Genomic DNA, 21,270 nt, shown 5'->3' with positions numbered 1-21,270 from the left:
ATTTTTGATATTTCACTGGTAAAAATGTAATAAAGATAAATCTTAAATATTTTGCTTAAAAAGTTTTATTCATAACCAACCATCGAAGCAGTATCTCCCTATTACAGATATTATACTACCTGTCGTTTCTTTATCTAGTTTCATAAGTATATGTGACGAATTCATGTAGTTATGCAGAATTGAATCGCATATCATTTAAACTACATAGTCATGTCACGTGGTTTCAAGGCCATTAGGACACTTACACCTCGGCCTAGTGCGTGTCCCGGGTATTCCGGGGGAACACTACCATCAGGAACAGTCGACTTCAACATCTAGTCATGGCTGTGCTAAGCTTATCGAAGGCTATTAGCTTCTTTTCGTTATTTTCCATTTGCAGCGGACTTAAGGTGCCAATTAACAAAAATGGACCGATGACGGACAGTCGTTTCAGTGGCAACCAGGAAAGTATGTATGTCGAATGAAATATTAAATGATATATATATATATAACTTATGACAAAGCTTGAGTTCCATTGCTTTTAAACATTTTTCAACGTATGACAAAACACATTTGTCCAGTATAATGTAATTATCTATGATATCTTTTAAAATAATACATACATGTTTTGTAAGATTCTCTTTCTTGCTAAGATTTCATTTTTGCATTTGAAAGGTAAATTACAAACTGGGATTTTTTATCGTATGTTTTTGTTATTTGCAATGCTACATTCATTGATATATGATATACCATCGTGATGATTGGACTGACTAAGCATGTCAGATGTTTTAAGAAATATAATACCTATTTACTGTTTTGAGATGGACAATTTGAGACGGACCTTGGCAATCAGGTATTGGACATAAATATTTCACTGAGAGTTAATGCCGATATTTATAAAGCTATCCTCAAGTATTCATTACATATGTATGTACATGTACTATGATATAAGTAGGAAATCGACATACCGTATGACCTTGATGTATTGTCACCACAGCGTGACAGTCATTTCTTTATCAAACGCTCTTAAAAGAAGTCTTCATCAAGATGTTTGTAATTTTTTTAGCTGCGTATAAACTTAGATAGCACGGACGTCTTTACATTCGCTAATCTATATATAGTATACGTTCTGTTGTTCTTGATGTTAGATTAAATATCATTGAAACATTAAAGTCACGTTTCCCGACTCAAGTTTTGTCCATCTTTGTTTGTTTGTGTGTACCTAGTGTAAGAATTATCTTTTTTTCAATATCTTTGCATGCTCTATTTACACGAGACGGGTAGCCGGGGTAAAATAGCGCGTGCGTATTACATTGATGTTACTTAGTATCGGATATATCTTAGTACGACTGTAAGAGTTACAACAAGCATTCAAATAACAGACCATTCAATTCAATACCCATACCATTCTAAAATCACCTATCCATAAGACCAAACACCATTGCGTACTGAAAACGTGTCCATTGTTTACAGTTTACCTGGTCCTCGACTGAATAATGTTGGTCTCGGATGTACCGTTCCAGTTTAATTTTACCCAGCACGGCTTAGACATTGGATTTGCGTGCTTAAATCAACTGCACTATTCCATGTTTACATTAAGATATCACTGTTTAACTAAAGCAACTCATCCCAATGTAAACCATCTCTCTCTATCTCTCAATACCTCAATTTTATCATTTAAAAGTTGATTATATCTTATTTTCCCTTTTTTATGTTGTTTTTTGTTTGCTTTCTCCGATATGTTTACTTTAGAAACAACAATGACATTTTCTGGTAGAACAACAGACAAGAATAAAAAAAAAATCCGCGAAATTATGAATGTAGGTATAAAAAAAGTACAAAATCTATCAACCGGGGGTTTGGATTGAGAGCAAGTTTTAGCAATATATTGACTAACTGATGTTGATTGTTTTTGTGTTATATCAGCTTTGGGAAAGATTTTTGGAGAATTTTAATAAAAACAATATGAAAATGATCTTCATTTTTCGTCATCGAACACAGATGGTTATTAAAACTGAGAGAGCGACATGTTCGTCCCTCAGCAACAAAATGTTTACGTAAATCATTGTTAGCATAACAGTTTGGCCTAAACGTGTATTTAATGATCGGATGTAGGTAATTATAAGCAGACAATTAAGTACAAGCAATGTGACTGTACTTTTCCAGGAGGAGATAAATATTATTACTGTCAATGTTTTTGCTTTAGTTGAAGTTTATTATAATAAATGTTTTGGATAATGTTTACTCTTTGTCATTATCTTTGGATATTAACATAAGTGCTGTCTACAAAGCGATCACCAATGATGCGAAGGTCCTACTTTGACCTGAAACCTAGAAAAACCAAGTTCAATTTATATCTCTACTGAAACCTATCTATTTTATAGGCTTGTTGAAATTAATTCGACTCGATTATTGTGGTATGACTTGATCTTTCGGTTCTTTTTTTCTGGCGTAAACATTTTTGTCCTTTCTTTTTCAATCGATCTCCTTATAGCATTGTTGACTGGCTGTCTCATAATCGTTCAGTCTTTTTATGGACATTTCGAATAAAAAATGTTCTAAAATGTTACTGTCTTTATTCGTATGGTAGTTTATGTAGTGGTGTCGTTCTGATTAATCCAAACACCCCCTAAATCATGTTTTAAATGCTATCTTTCGTAGGGCGTTATCTTCGTGATTTATCTTTTTCTCTAGCGGCATTTCGGTTCGATAATTGTCAATCATGGTATTACTCTCTTCATATTTCAGTATTATACTCTTGTTCGGAGATCTCTCTAATTTTAAACGGTTTCTTTGAAACTTCTTAGGCTCCACCTGAGTGGCATTTTGATTCGATAAGTTTGGATAGTGCTGTTGCCCTTCGTACATTGGCTTGAGGGTTTCTGCTTCAGATTTAAGCGGTTTTGCGTGAACGTTTGGTAGCTTCCTTTTGAGGATTTGTTTTCAGAATATGAAGTTATGATTTTCCCCATATTTTAAGTTGATTTGGCATCATAGAGTGCGTATTGCTTCACCCGGTTCTCTAGTGTATTTGTTTCACATTGCAGTACGTTTGGCGATAAAAAATGTTTAACTGGCAATAAATCTTTTATTAATTCGAACTATCTTATTATTTTCTTAGCGCCACTCCATTGGAGGAACATAGCAAAAGAAGACCTTAATAGGCGACTGAATTTCAAACCAAACGTAGCTGTCGCTAAAAATGTGGTATTTTTCCTTGGCGATGGAATGGGAATATCCACGGTTACCGCGGCGAGGATCCTGAAAGGTCAACTAAAGAACAGGACCGGGGAAGAGGGTCAGCTTGTCTGGGACGAGTTCCCTAATGCAGCACTAAGCAGGGTGTGTAAACTTTTCTTTAATTTAAGGGTCAATTATTATCTTTAATAATTTCACGAGAAGCAGTCTGTACAAAATTTAAGGGCGTATTAAATGCTTTAATAATTTAATATGCAGATGTGCGGCATGTATTAAGTGATTATGAATATTCTTTGTAAAACTATTATGTGTGTGAAATGTTTGTGATGGGTATACTGTACAGAATCATGGCGTGAGAGTTAGTAACATAGTTCGGAATATCGGTTTTTTGTTTGTTTGTTGTTGTTTTTTTATTGTGACTTGACCCAGATTTGACCCAGATTTGTGTGACGGGTGACGTCACTGAAGCAGAAGACGCTTACTCTTCCGAAGCACCTGGTCTTGCTCTGGTTGTACCACTTTATGAACCTGTTTATATTTGTTTATATTTTTTCCTCGTTCAATCATTTTTAAATTTGAATTATAGTTTCATTTTTATGTATTCTTTGTATTTTGTAAATAATATATATAAAAAAATCCATTGATATATAGTGAATACTGATAAAGTAAAACTGACCTTCATGTGAATATAATATACTGTATATATGTGTATAAACAATAATGGGAAATTATGTTCTCCTTTTAGCGTGTACCATAAACAGAGTGTACGATAAGCAGTTGTACTATTGTACAGTACCCTGTGTTTGAAGCCCTACTAATATCTATCATTATTTAAAACTGCCATTTATATTGCTATGAGTATGTGTTAAAAAACGAAGACAATAAAAATAAAACGCCGTTTTTAATATCGGAAATTACAGCAAGTTATTTCTGCAAAGAACTTTCTGTTCAGTTATAGGATCGATGTCTTTAGTTTTTCACAGTAATTTTTTTAACTGGTCTGATATAGAAAAGTACAAAACTATTTTGTGAAAAGCACACACAATTATTAGAAGTATTGATTGGAAACTACATTTCTATCAATAATCATCATAAAATATTGCCGCCGTGCTATGGGATTTCATGAATTAAAGGAAAACAACATGCGCGAACCATATGAACGGGTACACGCTTTCTCCTCAATAGAGTAGATATTACTGTCACTGAGATAAAACCAATATTAAGTATAGCTATACAAATAATGAAGAACTGGTACACGTTACCAACCAACCACCTAGACGCTATCACAGTCCAATGACAGATTGGCGTTATTAAGTACCTGGTATCTATTACAAGAAAGATTACACGACCACTTGGATTATATATGTTCATAAATAGTGGGGTTTATCTTTTGTGTGTTCTGCTTAGGTGGTATCGAAGTGTCCACTATTAATATGCTGTCCGAATATTATGTGTGTTTAGTTCGTTTATGACTCTGGAGGACGTTAACCTCCGTATAAATAATATAAAGTTCCATTCTAGGAACATTTGTCCGATATCTAGAGCTGTGTCTAGACGGCGGTTTACATCTATGTAAATATCACCCCGATAACAGTTCAATAATAGCTCTTTAATTCGCTTAATATCCGTGAATATCTATTTACTCAGTTGTCAATTTAAAGGATATTTATTTCCTTATGTTTAGAAATGGCCCAGATAGCTTAGGTCTGTCGCTATCACTACTCAAGTAGGCGTTTTACAGCTCAATACTCATCTTCTGTACTTACGAATTAATGTTCATACATCTTTCCGTGATCAATAAAGCGCATTGTATTGCTTTTTATCAATGGGTTTAAAGAGTCGAGCAAAAATATACTGATAGCACTACAAGGTTACTGACGAGTCGACCTATCACACATCTTGGCCAGGCAGTTTGTACTAATTTCGTATCTTTAATTTTAGTCGCTTTAAATTATTTCTTTGTATACGTTGATAGTGATCTAGTTTCTCATTTGTAGAATATCAAATGTATCTTGTATATTAAACAGAAGTGTATGATGTCGTGATCATCTGTTAATTGGGATTATTTATAAATTGGAAACGATCTTAAGCATTGAGGTGAATTATCACATAGTCAAACCTGCCGAGTGTGTGTTCTACAGCTCTCCGCTATACACCTGCAGGTAAAACAATGGAGTTATGTTCATAATCTCGCTATATCTGTCTGTGTTCCGTGAGGTCGGCCTATTTCACACCAATTGTTACTGAAGGTGATTTTCACATAAGAGTTACTGGCGGGGTAGTTCAATATGGCCGCCTCGGCATCAGCAAATATAGAGGGTAATAACGTAGACTGGTACCATTGACGTTGAATTTGAGTAGAAATAGTATCAATCAGGAGGTTATGGGCCTAACTTTACGGTAAATACATTGTCACCCCAACTAATATACAGTATTGATAAAAGTTATATAAGTTGAAAGTGGTAACGGAAAACAATGAATTATATCTACAATCTGGATGATTTGGCCAAATGTTGAGTTTGTTATGCAGGAAGGCATACTTCTACAATAGCATACTACATACATAAAATGTAATTGTGTCTTCGTTACTAAAACTCATTCCATTGCTTACGTACGATATATTGATGTTTGAATTATGTAGCCTGGCCCGAATGTGTGTGGGTTTTTTAATGGGGTTTTTTATTTAACAGTTTGAAATAGCATGAATTTTAATTTTTTTAATCGTTCAATATATACATTAACTTGTAATATGATAAATTGTATGATGGCGTCATTGAGCACTACTCTGAACCATGAATGGGAATGATGCAAAAAACATCGTAGTTTAAGTTTTTCTTTCAAACATTTATCATGAACGTTTACTTGTCGCCAGACATATAATCAGGACCACCAGACCCCAGATTCCGCCGGAACCGGAACTCAGTATCTTTGTGGTGTTAAATCCAATATGGGCATGCTGGGACTGGAGGCAAGAGTGGAGAAAGGAAATTGTACGCAATCAAAGGGCGCACACCTGACGTCAATATACAACTGGTCAATGGATAAAGGTAAACATGTCAGAATCTATACAGAAATACTTTAGGACGCTAGCTTGTCATAAACAATGAAAAAAAAATGTTATTGATGTCATAGTGACTTTGTTTATAACACCTTAGGCACGTTATGTCAACAAAAATAGATATACAGACATCTTACCCTTGCTGTTTCGAGAATGTTTAGCCCGAGTTTCCTGTGGCCCCGACACCGGGGTCATTCAAGTTTTGGTGTCAGGACCTGAGGAAACTCCAGCAGCTGTTAGAATATCTGATACTTAAATCTTCCCCGAGGATTTTTCTCTCAGTGTTCGACAGAATTCTCTGGAAATTGAAAGTTTATTCAATGATGATGATCATATGTTGGTGTTTACTTGAATTTTAGTACTATTCTTTTGTTTGATTGTTGGGGTTGGGTTGTTGTTGTTGTTGTTGTTGTAGTTGATGTTGTTGTTGTTGTTGTTGTTGTTGTTGTTGTTGTTGTTGGGTTGTTGGGGTTGGGGTTGGGGTTGGGGTTGTTGATGTTGTTGTTGTTGTTGTTGGGGTTGGGGTTGGGGTTGTTGTTGTTGTTAATGTTGTTGTTGTTGTTGTTGTTGTTGTTGATGTTGTTGTTTGGGTTGGGGTTGTTGATGTTGTTGTTGTTGTTGTTGTTGTTGTTGTTGTGTTGTTTGTTGTTGTTTGTTTTTTAAATTTTGTGTTGGTGTTGTTGTTGTTGTTGTTGGGGTTGTTGTTAATGTTGTTGTTGTTGTTGTTGTTGATGTTGTTGTTGGGTTGGGGTTGTTGTTGGGGTGTTGGTGTTGTTGGGGTTGGGTTGTTGTTGGGGTTGTTGGGGTTGGGGTTGTTGTTGGGGTTGTTGTTGTTGTTGTTGTTGTTGTTGTTGGGGTTGGGGTTGTTGATGTTGTTGTTGTTGTTGTTGTTGTTGTTGTTGTTGTTGTTGTTGTTGTTGTTGTTGTTATTGTTGTTGGGGTTGTTGTTGTTGGGGTTGTTGATGTTGGGGTTTTGGGGGGTTTGGGTTTTTTTTTGGTGCTATCATCTTCGCTTTTATCGTTATCTGAAGGAAAGAGTGTCGGAGTGGTGACCACAACGCGCGTCACACATGCGACCCCCGCCGCTGGTTATGCTCACATTGCTAATCGGGACTGGGAAGGGGACGCGCCAATGGGAGATATGGTTGGAAAAGGTTGTAAGGACATAGCTCAACAATTAGTGGAGGAAAATCGAGACATCAAGGTGAAAATCTCATATGTTTACACCATGACTTATCTGGACACCGATAAATACATGTAAATTGCATTACAGAAGATGTTGGACCAGTCTACCTTTGAAGTGCCTTAGGAAACGATGAAAGTCATATGGCCATTTTTTCATAGAATATATATAAGGAATATTATCATTATAATATTTCTATAGCCTTGTTACAATGAAAACTAATTTAACGAGTAGCATGATATCGTTTTGAAATGTAAAGAAATATACGAATATGTTCCATATGTTAAAATTACTCTCTCTCTCTCTCTCTCTCTCTCTCTCTCTCTCTCTCTCTCTCTCTCTCTCTCTCTCTCTCTCTCTCAAACAACAAAAACAAATATTTGAGTATTGATGGTTATGAATCAGAATTTGAAGGAACATATCAATTTAAAGAACTTCGTATTCATAGTTTCAATTGAAATAAACCACTTCACGTGGGAATTATAAGGTAAATCAAATATAATAGCCAAAACGTTAGGTTAATCAAATATCAAAATAACCATAAATTTCCACGCCTCTTTCGAATAATCGTACTCACGTAATTGTAACTCACTGTTTTGAAGGTTATTATGGGAGGCGGAAGACAGTACTTTGTACCAAACGATACTATTGATCCGGAGCACCGAAACGTGTCAGTTGATGGACGAAGGGACGGACGCAACCTGATACAGGTACGTATGTAACGATTTCCGGACGAATGGACGCATAATACACTGTACATGATTGTAATGACTCCCAGACAAAAAGACGGACGATACCTTATACAGGGTTTGTAACAATTCCCAGACAAAAGGACGGACGATACTATATACAGGTTTGTAACATTTCCCGGACAAAAGGACGGACGATACTTTATACAGGTTTGTAACATTTCCCGGACAAAAGGACGGACGATACCTTATACAGGGTTTGTAACGATTCCCGGACAAAAGGACGGACGGTACTATATACAGGTTTGTAACATTTCCCGGACAAAAGGACGAAAGAAATCCAATGCAAGCACGTAACAATTTCCGGACCAATGGATATTTTGATAAATATTAAATATTTGACCAGTTCAAAGTGTCATTTCAGATGTGTTCTTTGACACACCTAGGCTTATAACCAGTATGACAACTTATTTTAACAGCGATTTGATTAATCAATGCTGTAGTGAGTTGACATATTTATGTTATAATTTTACGTCAGTAGTCTAACAGTGACGAGCCGGTATTTAACGTAAATATCTCCGAGTTATAAAAACAAAAAATTGTTAAAAGTGCTTTATACTTTCTCCAAAAATAGTGTTACTCAATTAGGTACGATTTGAAATTCTTAAGTGATTAAGATATCTCAATATAATTAAGTAATTAAGACCTCACAGTATGTCTTAAGTAATTAAGACCTCACAGTATGTCTTGAGTTTGTTAAAATATTAAAATGTAGTGGAACTTGACCGGGTTGAACTCCAGTCCCCAGGTAGCTTAAGGTTAGATCACCCGTCTAAAGTTCGAAGGTCCTGTGTTCGACACCCAGTCTGGTTGCTGCATTTTCCCTTTTTTGTTACATTTGGCCCCAAACGAAATACCCACGGAGATAGTGTACGGTCTCGTGTGTGTCTTCGAGGTCGAAGATGTTGTTGAAGGAGGGAGAAATGTAGCGGAATTGGACTGGGCCGAAAGACGGTGGCCAGGTTGCTTAAATGGTTAGACTGTCCGTCTAGAGTTAGGAGGTCCCGGGCTCGAGTCCCGGCATCGCGGATGCATTTTTCCTCTTCTCATGTTACAAATTGTTTGATTAAAATAAACAGATTTTGATCAATATCACCAATTTTAACAGGAATGGATCGAGGACAAACAGAAGAGAAACCTTTCACATCGTTACGTATGGAATGCTACCGACTTTAATTCAGTGGACCCGAAAAAAACGCAATACCTCATGGGTAAGAAAAACCTACGTTATTTGGATTTTACTTAAAGGCAATTATGATAAATTTATTTAAGAAAAAGTATTTTGGTGACTATAGCTTAAATGTATATCATTTCGGTGACTTTGCTGTGACGATACGAAACCCTTCAAATGAAATTTTGGGCACTGAAGGGATCTGTGTTCTATCAGCGAGCGTAAACCAGTCACGTGATACATGTATTTCTATTGTCTTTAGTGGTTTTACTTGTATGTATACCATAATGGAAATTTTGAAGGTAGTTTCTTAATGTTAATAGTGGAATAAAGGAGAGAGAGAGAGAGAGAGAGAGAGAGAGAGAGAGAGAGAGAGAGAGAGAGAGAGAGAGAGAGAGAGAGAGAGAGAGAGAGAGAGATAAAAAAACAGAAATGCCTGTTGGAACATAAAAACGGAGATATAGATAGTGTATTAAGGACTGCCGCCCGGATTAGGGAATTATTTAAATGTACATCATTGTTACAATAACATTCTTCTTCGGAAGAAATCGTAACAGGACAAGTTTTACATGTAATACATTGGACAAAATCAGGCATACCGATCTGGCAAAACAGCACAAATTGTTGTGTACATACATCTAATCGATTCACAATTGATGTAGTGACCCGAAGGTCTTATATCAACCGGTGACAATCAATACCAGTTATTTTACTAATTTTACAATTCAAAGATAAAATGAAACATTTTCAACTGATATCAACATTTTGAATAATTAATTAATTGATCAAAAATATATTTGAGGATTTTTTTTTTCTCTCTTTTTTTTTTCTCCCTCTTTTTTCTCTCTCTCTCTCTCTTTTCTTTCTTTTTTTTGAATTACTTTTTTCCCTGTCCTTAATTAAGGATTATTTGAAGCAAGTCATATGCAATACGAAGTTGACAGAAAGGATCCTAACTACGAAACAGCTGGCGAGCCTTCCCTCGCAGAGATGACGAACAAGGCCATTCAAATACTACAACAAAACGAAGACAAAGGATTTTTCTTACTTGTCGAAGGTATAACAAATCAAAAACAGTTTGAATTGAATGATGTGTATTTGTCATAACAAAGAAAACACTGTATGCTACAAACTTCCCTATTCACTGTTCGACACTCCCTACCCATGATGTCGGTTTGTGTTTCTCGGGAAGCTGAGAAACGGGCTGTGCTGTCGTGGTTGTGTCCTTGGGCAAGAAAGACACTTAATAACTTAACGGTAGGTCTCCCATGTTGTTGAGTGAGGTAGTCACCAACTACTACAATGATATCCTGCCTCAAAATGACCCTGGTTACTCACTGGTCGATAAATCCAACATGTAAACAAATAAATTTCACTATTCAAGCGAACCCCATGTATCTTATAAGTGAAACATTTGACGCAGAAATAATGGTGCCAGTCGCATACATGGATTTTCTATACTACTCCATTTTAAACAGATAAAGATATTAATTTGAAACTGGCTCTTTAACAATCTAATTAAAATCTGGATGGTCATTCTCTCTACGTCACATGAACATCTAACAACATCCCATAAAGGGTCACGTTCTGATGACCTCTGAGATGTGCGTATTCCACTTTCTGGGCGAATTGGCATTTTTGCGATGTCATCGAAGCAAAACATTTCGTCCCAGCTTGCATCTGAAGCAAACCATTTCGGCACAGTATATAGCTAAATGCTTTACGGGACGAAATGACTTGAAACAAATTGACAGATAATACAAGCTATGCACTCTAGTCCTGCTAATTCGGACATATACAATTTACTTCCAAGATTCTGGAAGTAGTCATTTGATTGGCTAATCCAAAAGGTCACCCTGACGTGACCCCTTATGGGATGTTGTTAGATGTTCATGAAACCACAGGCGCTTGCATATAGAAAATATCACTTTCGATTTTTTTTCATATGACAGCGGTATGTGTAATCTGTTAACCTGAAGGTTGGCAACTACGCCACGAGCGAAACGGCACCCCATCTCACTTCAACCGGCTAAAAAACACATTTATTCAAACTGACACGGCGCACACTATATGCGACCGTCATCAGAAAACATTCATCTTTAACCTACCGTGCCACTCAATATGAATTGTTACATCCAAAACACAATAATCCGTGAAAACATCGCCAAATTCCTCGCTCAGAACGCCATTTCTCAAACGGCTCCCTGAGCCTGTCCAGATTCTTCATTTACATACGGGGTTCAAAGGTCATGCGATTATATAATCGACTGTCACCAGGTGCACTTTTTGGGGTCATCTCGGCATACTTTATTTTACAGGTGCATGCACAGGACGTCGTTTGCGATATCAAGGACTAATAAGATAGCATGTTTTAATGCCATGCAGTGATGAGATCGTCCTTTCCTTTTTTTCAACTGCATCATTTCGGTAGTTGCTGAACTTCGTTTTCAATCAAAAAGATTGCATATAACGGTGCTCAATAACTTGTTCAAGACAGGGCCGGGACATTATACGTATACCATGAACAAGCAGTATCAGTTGAAATTAAATTTTTCGAAGTTAAAATTTGGATGGGGTAATAGCTGAAAGTTGTTTGATATTTTGATTTTTTATTGTACTTGCCATCTATTTAGGGCTATGCCAATCTTCAATTCTTAAAAAAATTGACCCCTACATGACTAGTTAAAAATGTATACCACACACAATATCGATAAGAATAAGAGGTTGTTCTGGGTATTCTGGCGTTAGCCCTAAAATACTATAAAAGTCTGGCGTTGACACAAAATAACCACTACTTCCCCCTCAAGTATTCTCTTTTCTTTCTCATTTTAATTCAGTTTCATAATTCTGTAAGCACTTCAGCCAGTTTGATTATTATTAGTGTAGCATTTGATGCTTACACACTCAATTAATAAGGTAATTCATCAATAACTTAAATTTTATATATGCGAGCGATGTAAAGTGGAATAAATGGATAATTGAATATTACAAAGAATACATTTTACAATGCGTTAAACTCTTTGACATTGTCACTGGTGGATTTAAAGCCCTCCCCCCCCCCCCCCCCCCCCCCCCCTAAAATTGTCAAAGTAAGGGTATCTTAAAAAACGAATTCCCGTATCAATCAGCGAAATAACAATATCAAATCATTAAAAACATCTCTCATATACTTGTTTTTATAAAACACACCAGGTATGAATCTATCGTGAAATACACTAGAATGCAGGATTTTGCATTAACCTGCTATTTTTCAGGGGGAGAACCGGCGGACACTCCTCCCCCCCCCCCCCCCCCCCCCTTTTAATTTCGCACGCCCCCTATTTGAAAATCCTGTGTCCACCCCTGATTGTAGACACTAAAACTAAGGGGCAAACTGATGATATCGAGTGTATTAAAACCGAAATAACGTAAGAAAGTAATACTGTTTCGAAAATTTGAATAAAAAGGGGTTTAAAACAAAATGACTGAAGGAACTCAATATTTCTATAATCATACAGTGATAGATGAACTCATAAAATTTGGATTGAACTCGAAGAACTTCTAGCAAACATTAAATCTAACATTGTGGGAAATGAAAATAAATTGATGATGGATCATAGATCACAACGTACAAATCGTTTGGTAGGTCTGAAGTATGATTTTCGTATTTGACGACGACATGATATTTGTAAAATGTGCAGAAATAAATGAACAGGTCTGAAGTAAGTAATGTTGGTACACATGTATACGTTCCAGTAACCTGATGACAGTCTTATTCGTGATTCACTTTTCTTTTTGTTCGTCCAGATTTCAGTAAACTGACAAAAGTTAATCAATAAATAAGCATTTTGTTCTACCTTTGTGACAATTATTTCATTATTTAGAAAACGATACGATAGTGACGTTCTGTGTGAATCAATATATGCCCCCTCCCCCCTTTCCACTTATCGAAAATCTTATTCTTGAAAGATTGCAAAATTTGCTATAATCATTTAATCATTTCATTTTTCCGAAATTTTGTTCCGAAATTTTGGCCCCCAGACCCCTCGCCAAAAAAAAATTCGGCTCCCGCCTATGGCGCTCGCATTACCACATTACCACTAAATTACTGGCCCCCCCCCCCCCCCCCCCCCCCCCTTTCCAATTCCTGGATCCGCGCCTGCTGTGTACTGTCATATACGGTGCATGGTAATCAAACGTTCAAAATAACGAATAATTTATAAATCATCGTTCATCGACGAAACTCTTCAAATAATCGTAACTTAGACGAAACTCTTCAGCGAGCCGAAGCATTTTGCGGACAAAATGCATGCGGAGATGACCCCCAAAAGTACACCTGACGACTGACGATCATATAATCGCATGACCCTTGAACCCTGTATGTAAATGAAGAATCTGGACAGGCTCAGGGAGCCGTTTGAGAAATGGCGTTCTGAGCGAGGAATTCGGCGATGTTTTCACGGATTATTGTGTTTTGGATGTAACAATTCATATTGAGTGGCACGGTAGGTTAAAGATGAATGTTTTCTGATGACGGTCGCATATAGTGTGCGCCGTGTCAGTTTGAATAAATGTGTTTTTTAGCCGGTTGAAGTGAGATGGGGTGCCGTTTCGCTCGTGGCGTAGTTGCCAACCTTCAGGTTAACAGATTACACATACCGCTGTCATATGAAAAAAAATCGAAAGTGATATTTTCTATATATGCAAGCGCCTGTGCATGAAACGTAGTAAACATGACCATCTAGATTTTAATTAGATTGGCTCTTTAAATTCGATAATCATTAAAAATGAAGGTTATATCACAAATACTAGAAATAATTGAAAATTCGTTGCTTCATTTATATGTTTTCCCTTTATGTACTTGTTTTAGTGTGCAAAAATATCGTGTTTATTTAGGAGGTAGGATCGATCACGCCCACCATGAAAATCACGCGGAAAGGGCCCTCCATGACGTGTTGGCTCTGGAAAAGGCTGTAGAAACAGCAATCAGCCTTACTAATGAAGATGATACTCTGATCGTGGTCACTGCTGACCACTCTCACACCTTCGTATTATCCGGTTATCCGTCGCGTGGTAATCCAATACTTGGTAAGTAGCGCTGAGTTCATGAGACAATCCAATACTTCGTACTGAGGCGATTCCGTACGAGTTCACGACCTGATCCCGTACGTGGTAAGTAGTACAGAGTTCATGACCTGATCCCGTACGTGGTAAGTAGTACATAGTTCACGACCTGATCCCGTACGTGGTAAGTAGTACAGACTTCATGACCTGATCCCGTACTTGGTAAGTAGTACAGAGTTCACGACCTGATCCCGTACGTGGTAAGTATCACAGAGTTCATGACCTGATCCCGTACGTGGTAAGTATCACAGAGTTCATGACCTGATCCCGTACTTGGTAAGTAGTACAGAGTTCATGACCTGATCCCGTACGTGGTAAGTATCACAGAGTTCATGACATGATCCCGTACTTGGTAAGTAGTACAGAGTTCATGACCTGATCCCGTACGTGGTAAGTATCACAGAGTTCATGACCTGATCCCGTACGTGGTAAGTAGTACAGAGTTCATGACCTGATCCCGTACGTGGTAAGTAGTACAGAGTTCACGACCTGATCCCGTACGTGGTAAGTAGTACAGACTTCATGACCTGATCCCGTACTTGGTAAGTAGTACAGAGTTCACGACCTGATCCCGTACGTGGTAAGTATCACAGAGTTCACGACCTGATCCCGTACTTGGTAAGTAGTACAGAGTTCATGACCTGATCCCGTACGTGGTAAGTATCACAGAGTTCATGACCTGATCCCGTACGTGGTAAGTAGTACAGAGTTCACGACCTGATCCCGTACGTGGTAAGTATCACAGACTTCATGACCTGATCCCGTACGTGGTAAGTAGTACAGAGTTCATGACCTGATCCCGTACGTGGTAAGTAGTACAGAGTTCATGACCTGATCCCGTACTTGGTAAGTAGTATAGAGTTCATGACCTGATCCCGTACGTGGTAAGTAGTACAGAGTCATGACCTGATCCCGTACATGGTAAGTAGTATAGAGTTCATGACCTGATCCCGTACTTGGTAAGTATCACAGAGTTCATGACCTGATCCCGTACGTGGTAAGTATCACAGAGTTCATGACCTGATCCCGTACTTGGTAAGTAGTACAGAGTTCATGACCTGATCCCGTACGTGGTAAGTATCACAGAGTTCATGACATGATCCCGTACGTGGTAAGTAGTACAGAGTTCACGACCTGATCCCGTACTTGGTAAGTAGTACAGAGTTCATGACCTGATCCCGTACGTGGTAAGTATCACAGAGTTCATGACCTGATCCCGTACGTGGTAAGTAGTACAGAGTTCATGACCTGATCCCGTACGTGGTAAGTAGTACAGAGTTCACGACCTGATCCCGTACGTGGTAAGTAGTACAGACTTCATGACCTGATCCCGTACTTGGTAAGTAGTACAGAGTTCACGACCTGATCCCGTACGTGGTAAGTATCACAGAGTTCATGACCTGATCCCGTACGTGGTAAGTATCACAGAGTTCATGACCTGATCCCGTACGTGGTAAGTAGTACAGAGTTCATGACCTGATCCCGTACGTGGTAAGTAGTACAGAGTTCACGACCTGATCCCGTACGTGGTAAGTAGTACAGACTTCATGACCTGATCCCGTACTTGGTAAGTAGTACAGAGTTCACGACCTGATCCCGTACGTGGTAAGTATCACAGAGTTCACGACCTGATCCCGTACTTGGTAAGTAGTACAGAGTTCATGACCTGATCCCGTACGTGGTAAGTATCACAGAGTTCATGACCTGATCCCGTACGTGGTAAGTAGTACAGAGTTCACGACCTGATCCCGTACGTGGTAAGTATCACAGACTTCATGACCTGATCCCGTACGTGGTAAGTAGTACAGAGTTCATGACCTGATCCCGTACGTGGTAAGTAGTACAGAGTTCATGACCTGATCCCGTACTTGGTAAGTAGTATAGAGTTCATGACCTGATCCCGTACGTGGTAAGTAGTACAGAGTTCATGACCTGATCCCGTACATGGTAAGTAGTATAGAGTTCATGACCTGATCCCGTACTTGGTAAGTATCACAGAGTTCATGACCTGATCCCGTACGTGGTAAGTATCACAGAGTTCATGACCTGATCCCGTACTTGGTAAGTAGTACAGAGTTCATGACCTGATCCCGTACGTGGTAAGTATCACAGAGTTCATGACATGATCCCGTACGTGGTAAGTAGTACAGAGTTCACGACCTGATCCCGTACGTGGTAAGTAGTACAGAGTTCATGACCTGATCCCGTACGTGGTAAGTATCACAGAGTTCATGACCTGATCCCGTACGTGGTAAGTAGTACAGAGTTCATGACCTGATCCCGTACGTGGTAAGTAGTACAGAGTTCACGACCTGATCCCGTACGTGGTAAGTAGTACAGACTTCATGACCTGATCCCGTACTTGGTAAGTAGTACAGAGTTCACGACCTGATCCCGTACGTGGTAAGTATCACAGAGTTCATGACCTGATCCCGTACGTGGTAAGTAGTACAGAGTTCACGACCTGATCCCGTACGTGGTAAGTAGTACAGACTTCATGACCTGATCCCGTACTTGGTAAGTAGTACAGAGTTCACGACCTGATCCCGTACGTGGTAAGTATCACAGAGTTCATGACCTGATCCCGTACGTGGTAAGTAGTACAGAGTTCATGACCTGATCCCGTACTTGGTAAGTGTCACAGAGTTCACGAGGAGACACATATATAAGTTGAAAAACGGTTCAAATAGAAAGGAAACCATAATTCTATTTAAAAATCGATAAAAAGATGAGCTGAGAGGGTGTCACCTAACTGTCTTTACGATAAAACCTCCAGCGGTTTTCCATTCCGCCAACCAAAATTGTTAAAAAAATATCTTGATTATAGACATAGTTTAGTGTATATAATGTATTAATCGACAAAGTCTCAACCTGTTTTCTTTCTGCTTAAAAATGAAATTAACAAACACAATATTTCTACAACTCTTTTAACAATTACAGTAACCGTGTATTTTGGGAATAACAATAATATTATTTTAAGGTCTGGTTGATGACACGAAGGGTGGGTACATGCTTGCGGAAGACAACAAAACGTACACAACTCTCCAGTACACAAACGGCCCTGGAGGGTTAGAGATGGACGCTCTCCTTCATAACCAAGCCTACCGAGGTCGGACAAACCTTACTGAAACCAAAACAAGTAGGTATCATATATAAGTATTAACATGATCTACGAGACTCAAAAACAAAAACAAAAAACCTTTAATGTAACAATCTGGCGAACTTGTAAATCATACTTGGTATAACCTTTATCAAATGTCCTGGAATTCGAACATTATATGTCATGACGTCATTAATCTGCACTTACTCGCTTGTCACTGATTGATAACTTTACAGGGAAAAACAATCGGCGTCTCAATAGCACTTTGTAGCTTATCTTTTTATTCTGCGTGGTTTAAGATTTTTGCGCTATTTAGTAATACATTCAGCGTACTTAATTTGGTGCAGCCAAATTTCAGCCACAGATTAGACGATGATAGGTTCAGACACACAAAACTTCCATAATCTAAAACAATGTCTGAAAGACACGAATGTCAACGTTTTATGCAAAGGCCTTGGTGTTATGATACTAAAGTGTGAACATCAACTAAATCAGATGAGGGTTCCCAAGGTTGACTTTAATTAGAAAAAGGACAGGCCACAGCGTGCTCCGTTCAGAAGGGATCAGAATGAAAAGTTATCGCTTTAACCTTGATCAATGACTCCCTCAATATATGGTTAGGGGTAAAACCTGGTGTTATAATAATATGAAACAAATCCGTCAGGAGGTCGTCCAAAAATAGCAATGCACGGGGAGGGACGGGACAGTGTACAGGAAGGGACCGGACAGTGTACAGGAAGGGACCGGACAGTGAACAGGAAGGGACCGGACGCTGAAAAGAGAGGGATGGGGCATTGAACAGAGAAGGGACGGGACAGTGAACAGGAAGGGACAGGACAGTGAACAGGAAGGGACGGCACAGTGAACAGGATGGGGCGGGACAGTGAACAGGAAGGGGCGGAACAGTGAACAGAGAGGGATGGGACAGTGAACAGTAAGAGACGGGACAGTGAACAGTAAGAGACGAAACAATGAACAGTTAGGGGCGGGACAGCGAAAAGGAAGGGGCGGGACAGTGAACAGGAAGGGGCGGGACAATGAACAGGAAGGGGCGGGACAGTGAACAGAGAGGGATGACACAGTGAACAGTAAGGGACGGGACAGTGAACAGTAAGGGACGAGACAGTGAACAGTTGGGGCAGGACAGCGAAAAGGAAGGGGCGGGACAGTGAACAGGAATGGGCGGGACAATGAACAGGAAGGGGCGGGACAGTGAACAGAGAGGGATGACACACTTAACAGTAAGGGACGACACAGTGAACAGGAAGAGCGAGATAGTGAACAGGAAGGGACGGGACAGTGAACAGAGAGGGATGACACAGTGAACAGTAAGGGACGACACAGTGAACAGGAAGAGCGAGATAGTGAACAGGAAGGGACGGGACAGTGAACAGGAAGGAGAGGGACAGTGAACAGGATGGGGCGGGACAGTTAAAAGAAGGGCCGGAACGGGACACTGAACAGGAAGGGACAGGACAGTGAACAGGAAGGGACGGGACAGTGAACATGAAGGGACGGGACGGTTACAGGAAAGGACGGGACACTGAATAGGAGGGGACAGCATAGTGAACAGGAAAGAACGGGACAGAAAACAGGATGGGACGGGACGGTTACAGAAAGGGACAGGGCAAGGGCCGGGCCGGGACGGGACGGGACATGACAGAGGATTGATGGACATACACTACATACCAATGTCCTTATAATGAACACAGACGGGTATATCTTTTGCCGAATTTTAATCTAGCTCCTTAAACATCTTGATTTGGGCTATATACACTAGTAGTGAATGTCCAAATACCTATAGACTGTAACATATTATCAAGACCCTGTGCCACTCACTAAAATAAAACACTGTAAGTGCGAACAATATATAGAAATTGCAATGAGCTCAATCAGCAAAATCATTTGCACTTGAAAAAAAATGTGTACGTTAACGTCATGTGATTATGTAGGAGTCACAAAAATAATTTTCCTCATCCCGCACCGAATGATCATCCACTGTAAACGATAATCAAAATTAAAAACGACAAATATTCTAGCTTTAATATCACCTGTCATTACTGCTGCTGTGATTTTCAGTCTTTTAGAAATAATTGCCATCATCTCAGAAACATGAAGAACGTACATCGCATTGTATGATTAATCTCATAAACTTTATTTTAGGCTATTATCTGATCTTTTTCCCCAGTAATAAAAGACTTCACTACACAGTCCGCTGTTCCTCTGGCTTATGAGACACACGCCGGGGAAGATGTCGGTATATATGCCAGAGGGCCCATGTCACATCTTTTCCAGGGAGTACACGAGCAGCACTATATTCCACACGTTATGGCGTTCGCTTCCTGTGTGGGTGATTACAAAGATGATGATAACTGCGCAGCTTCCGCCCAGCATTCAAACGGCGTTAATGCTGCGGACGGTGTTAATGCTGCGGACACACTAAGAAGCACTTTGGTTCAAATCTGCACTGTGGTTATTGTCCTTATGTTAGATAGATTTTGAAAAAAATGTCGTTTTCAATTAAGCACGTCCGAATAAAAGTCGGCACAAAATATGAATATGATTTAATTCACATGACGGAACTTTTTGTACAGCCAAAATCGCAGCATACATACATCCTTAAGTACATTGCCATTATGATTCGGTTTGGATATTTTTTGTCTCAACGACATTTTTACAGGGTGGGATATTGTAATTATCCCCCTTTGGTTGTCAGTCCCTATCGCCACGTTTCCTAATTTTATCTCCAGTTCTCGATCTACACACAGTGAGTGTGTTTGCCTGGAACTCCTTCCATGCCCAAAGGTCAAAGGTCAAGGGTATACATGGTGTAATAAGAAAACCGCGTCATGTAGTGTTTCTTTGGTCGATTTCATTGAATCTCTATTTTCATAATTCTCTTTATCACTATTGTCACAGAGAAACTCAAACATTTAACGCTTTATTAACTAAACTAGAACGATATTGTTCAGATTAACATTCTCAGACAGACGATGCTTGGTTTCACGATTGTATTTTGATTTGATGGCCTTAACATAACGTACCTGTTACGTGTAACACGAATGGGATTTAACGTTTTTTTATATCACGGAAACTGAAAAACCGATTTCTGATGGCTAAATTGCAAGTAGTGACCTTAATTTAAGTGTGTCTTGAATTTGTGTGATTTCTTGTGAGGTTTAGCAAAGCGTAAATCCAAGATGAAGTTCAAAAGAAATGATGATTCACAATTACCGAAAGATAATTTTTTTTCAATGATTTACCAATGAGCGGATTACAGTAAAATTAATCAGTTGTCTCCTACAACTTTCGTCACGTTATCACAATCAAGATTATATATTGGTTATTCTATAGGGTTACTACAAGTCAATTGTTTACCTCTTGTGTATTTTGATTTCATTTGTTGTACATTTTGAATTAAATGGGGAAAAAAAATTAAATTGCCTTGTATTTGTTTATACAATGCATCTTTTGTTTAAAGAAAGCAAACAGATTATTTTTATTTCGAAAAGCCAGTTGGTGCATTCTCAACAGGCACTGTCAACTAATACGTGTATATTGTTGTCGCAAAGACACACAATACTTTAATACTTTTAAAACAAAATTGGAATCAGATCAAAAAGTGCAAATATAGCATTATAACAACGATATGATTTATAACTTATAAGTTAAGATAGTTATCAATTTTTTGTTTTTCTTTTTTTAGACGATTTTTCACTTTCATGAGTC

The 21,270-nt window shown here is 38.7% G+C and overlaps 1 protein-coding gene across 1 annotated transcript; it reads left to right on the top strand.

Annotated features, from left to right (window-relative positions):
* The first annotated feature begins 272 nt into the window (after window positions 1-272).
* On the top strand, window positions 273-20,964 carry LOC117344938 (alkaline phosphatase-like). Its single transcript, XM_033907823.1, has 10 exons — window positions 273-447; window positions 3,101-3,321; window positions 6,050-6,224; window positions 7,267-7,439; window positions 8,021-8,128; window positions 9,276-9,378; window positions 10,243-10,395; window positions 14,214-14,405; window positions 17,422-17,580; window positions 19,730-20,964. The coding sequence occupies exons 1-10, from the start codon at window positions 321-323 to the stop codon at window positions 20,041-20,043; spliced, it is 1,725 nt and encodes a 574-aa protein (XP_033763714.1). The 5' UTR covers window positions 273-320; the 3' UTR covers window positions 20,044-20,964.
* Window positions 20,965-21,270: the final 306 nt, after the last annotated feature.

This window comes from Pecten maximus, chromosome 16 (genome assembly GCF_902652985.1).
Source record: "Pecten maximus chromosome 16, xPecMax1.1, whole genome shotgun sequence".
Taxonomy (NCBI): Eukaryota; Metazoa; Mollusca; class Bivalvia; order Pectinida; family Pectinidae; genus Pecten; species Pecten maximus.
This window is presented reverse-complemented; position numbering and strand designations above follow the sequence as displayed.

Excerpts from the sequence above, each read along its gene's own strand:
- LOC117344938 (XM_033907823.1), top strand. The coding sequence starts at position 321 with ATGGCTGTGCTAAGCTTATCGAAGGCTATTAGCTTCTTTTCGTTATTT. Across the intron at positions 448-3,100 it reads TTTCAGTGGCAACCAGGAAA|CGCCACTCCATTGGAGGAAC; the intron begins GTATGTATGTCG and ends TTATTTTCTTAG. Across the intron at positions 6,225-7,266 it reads CAACTGGTCAATGGATAAAG|GAAAGAGTGTCGGAGTGGTG; the intron begins GTAAACATGTCA and ends CGTTATCTGAAG.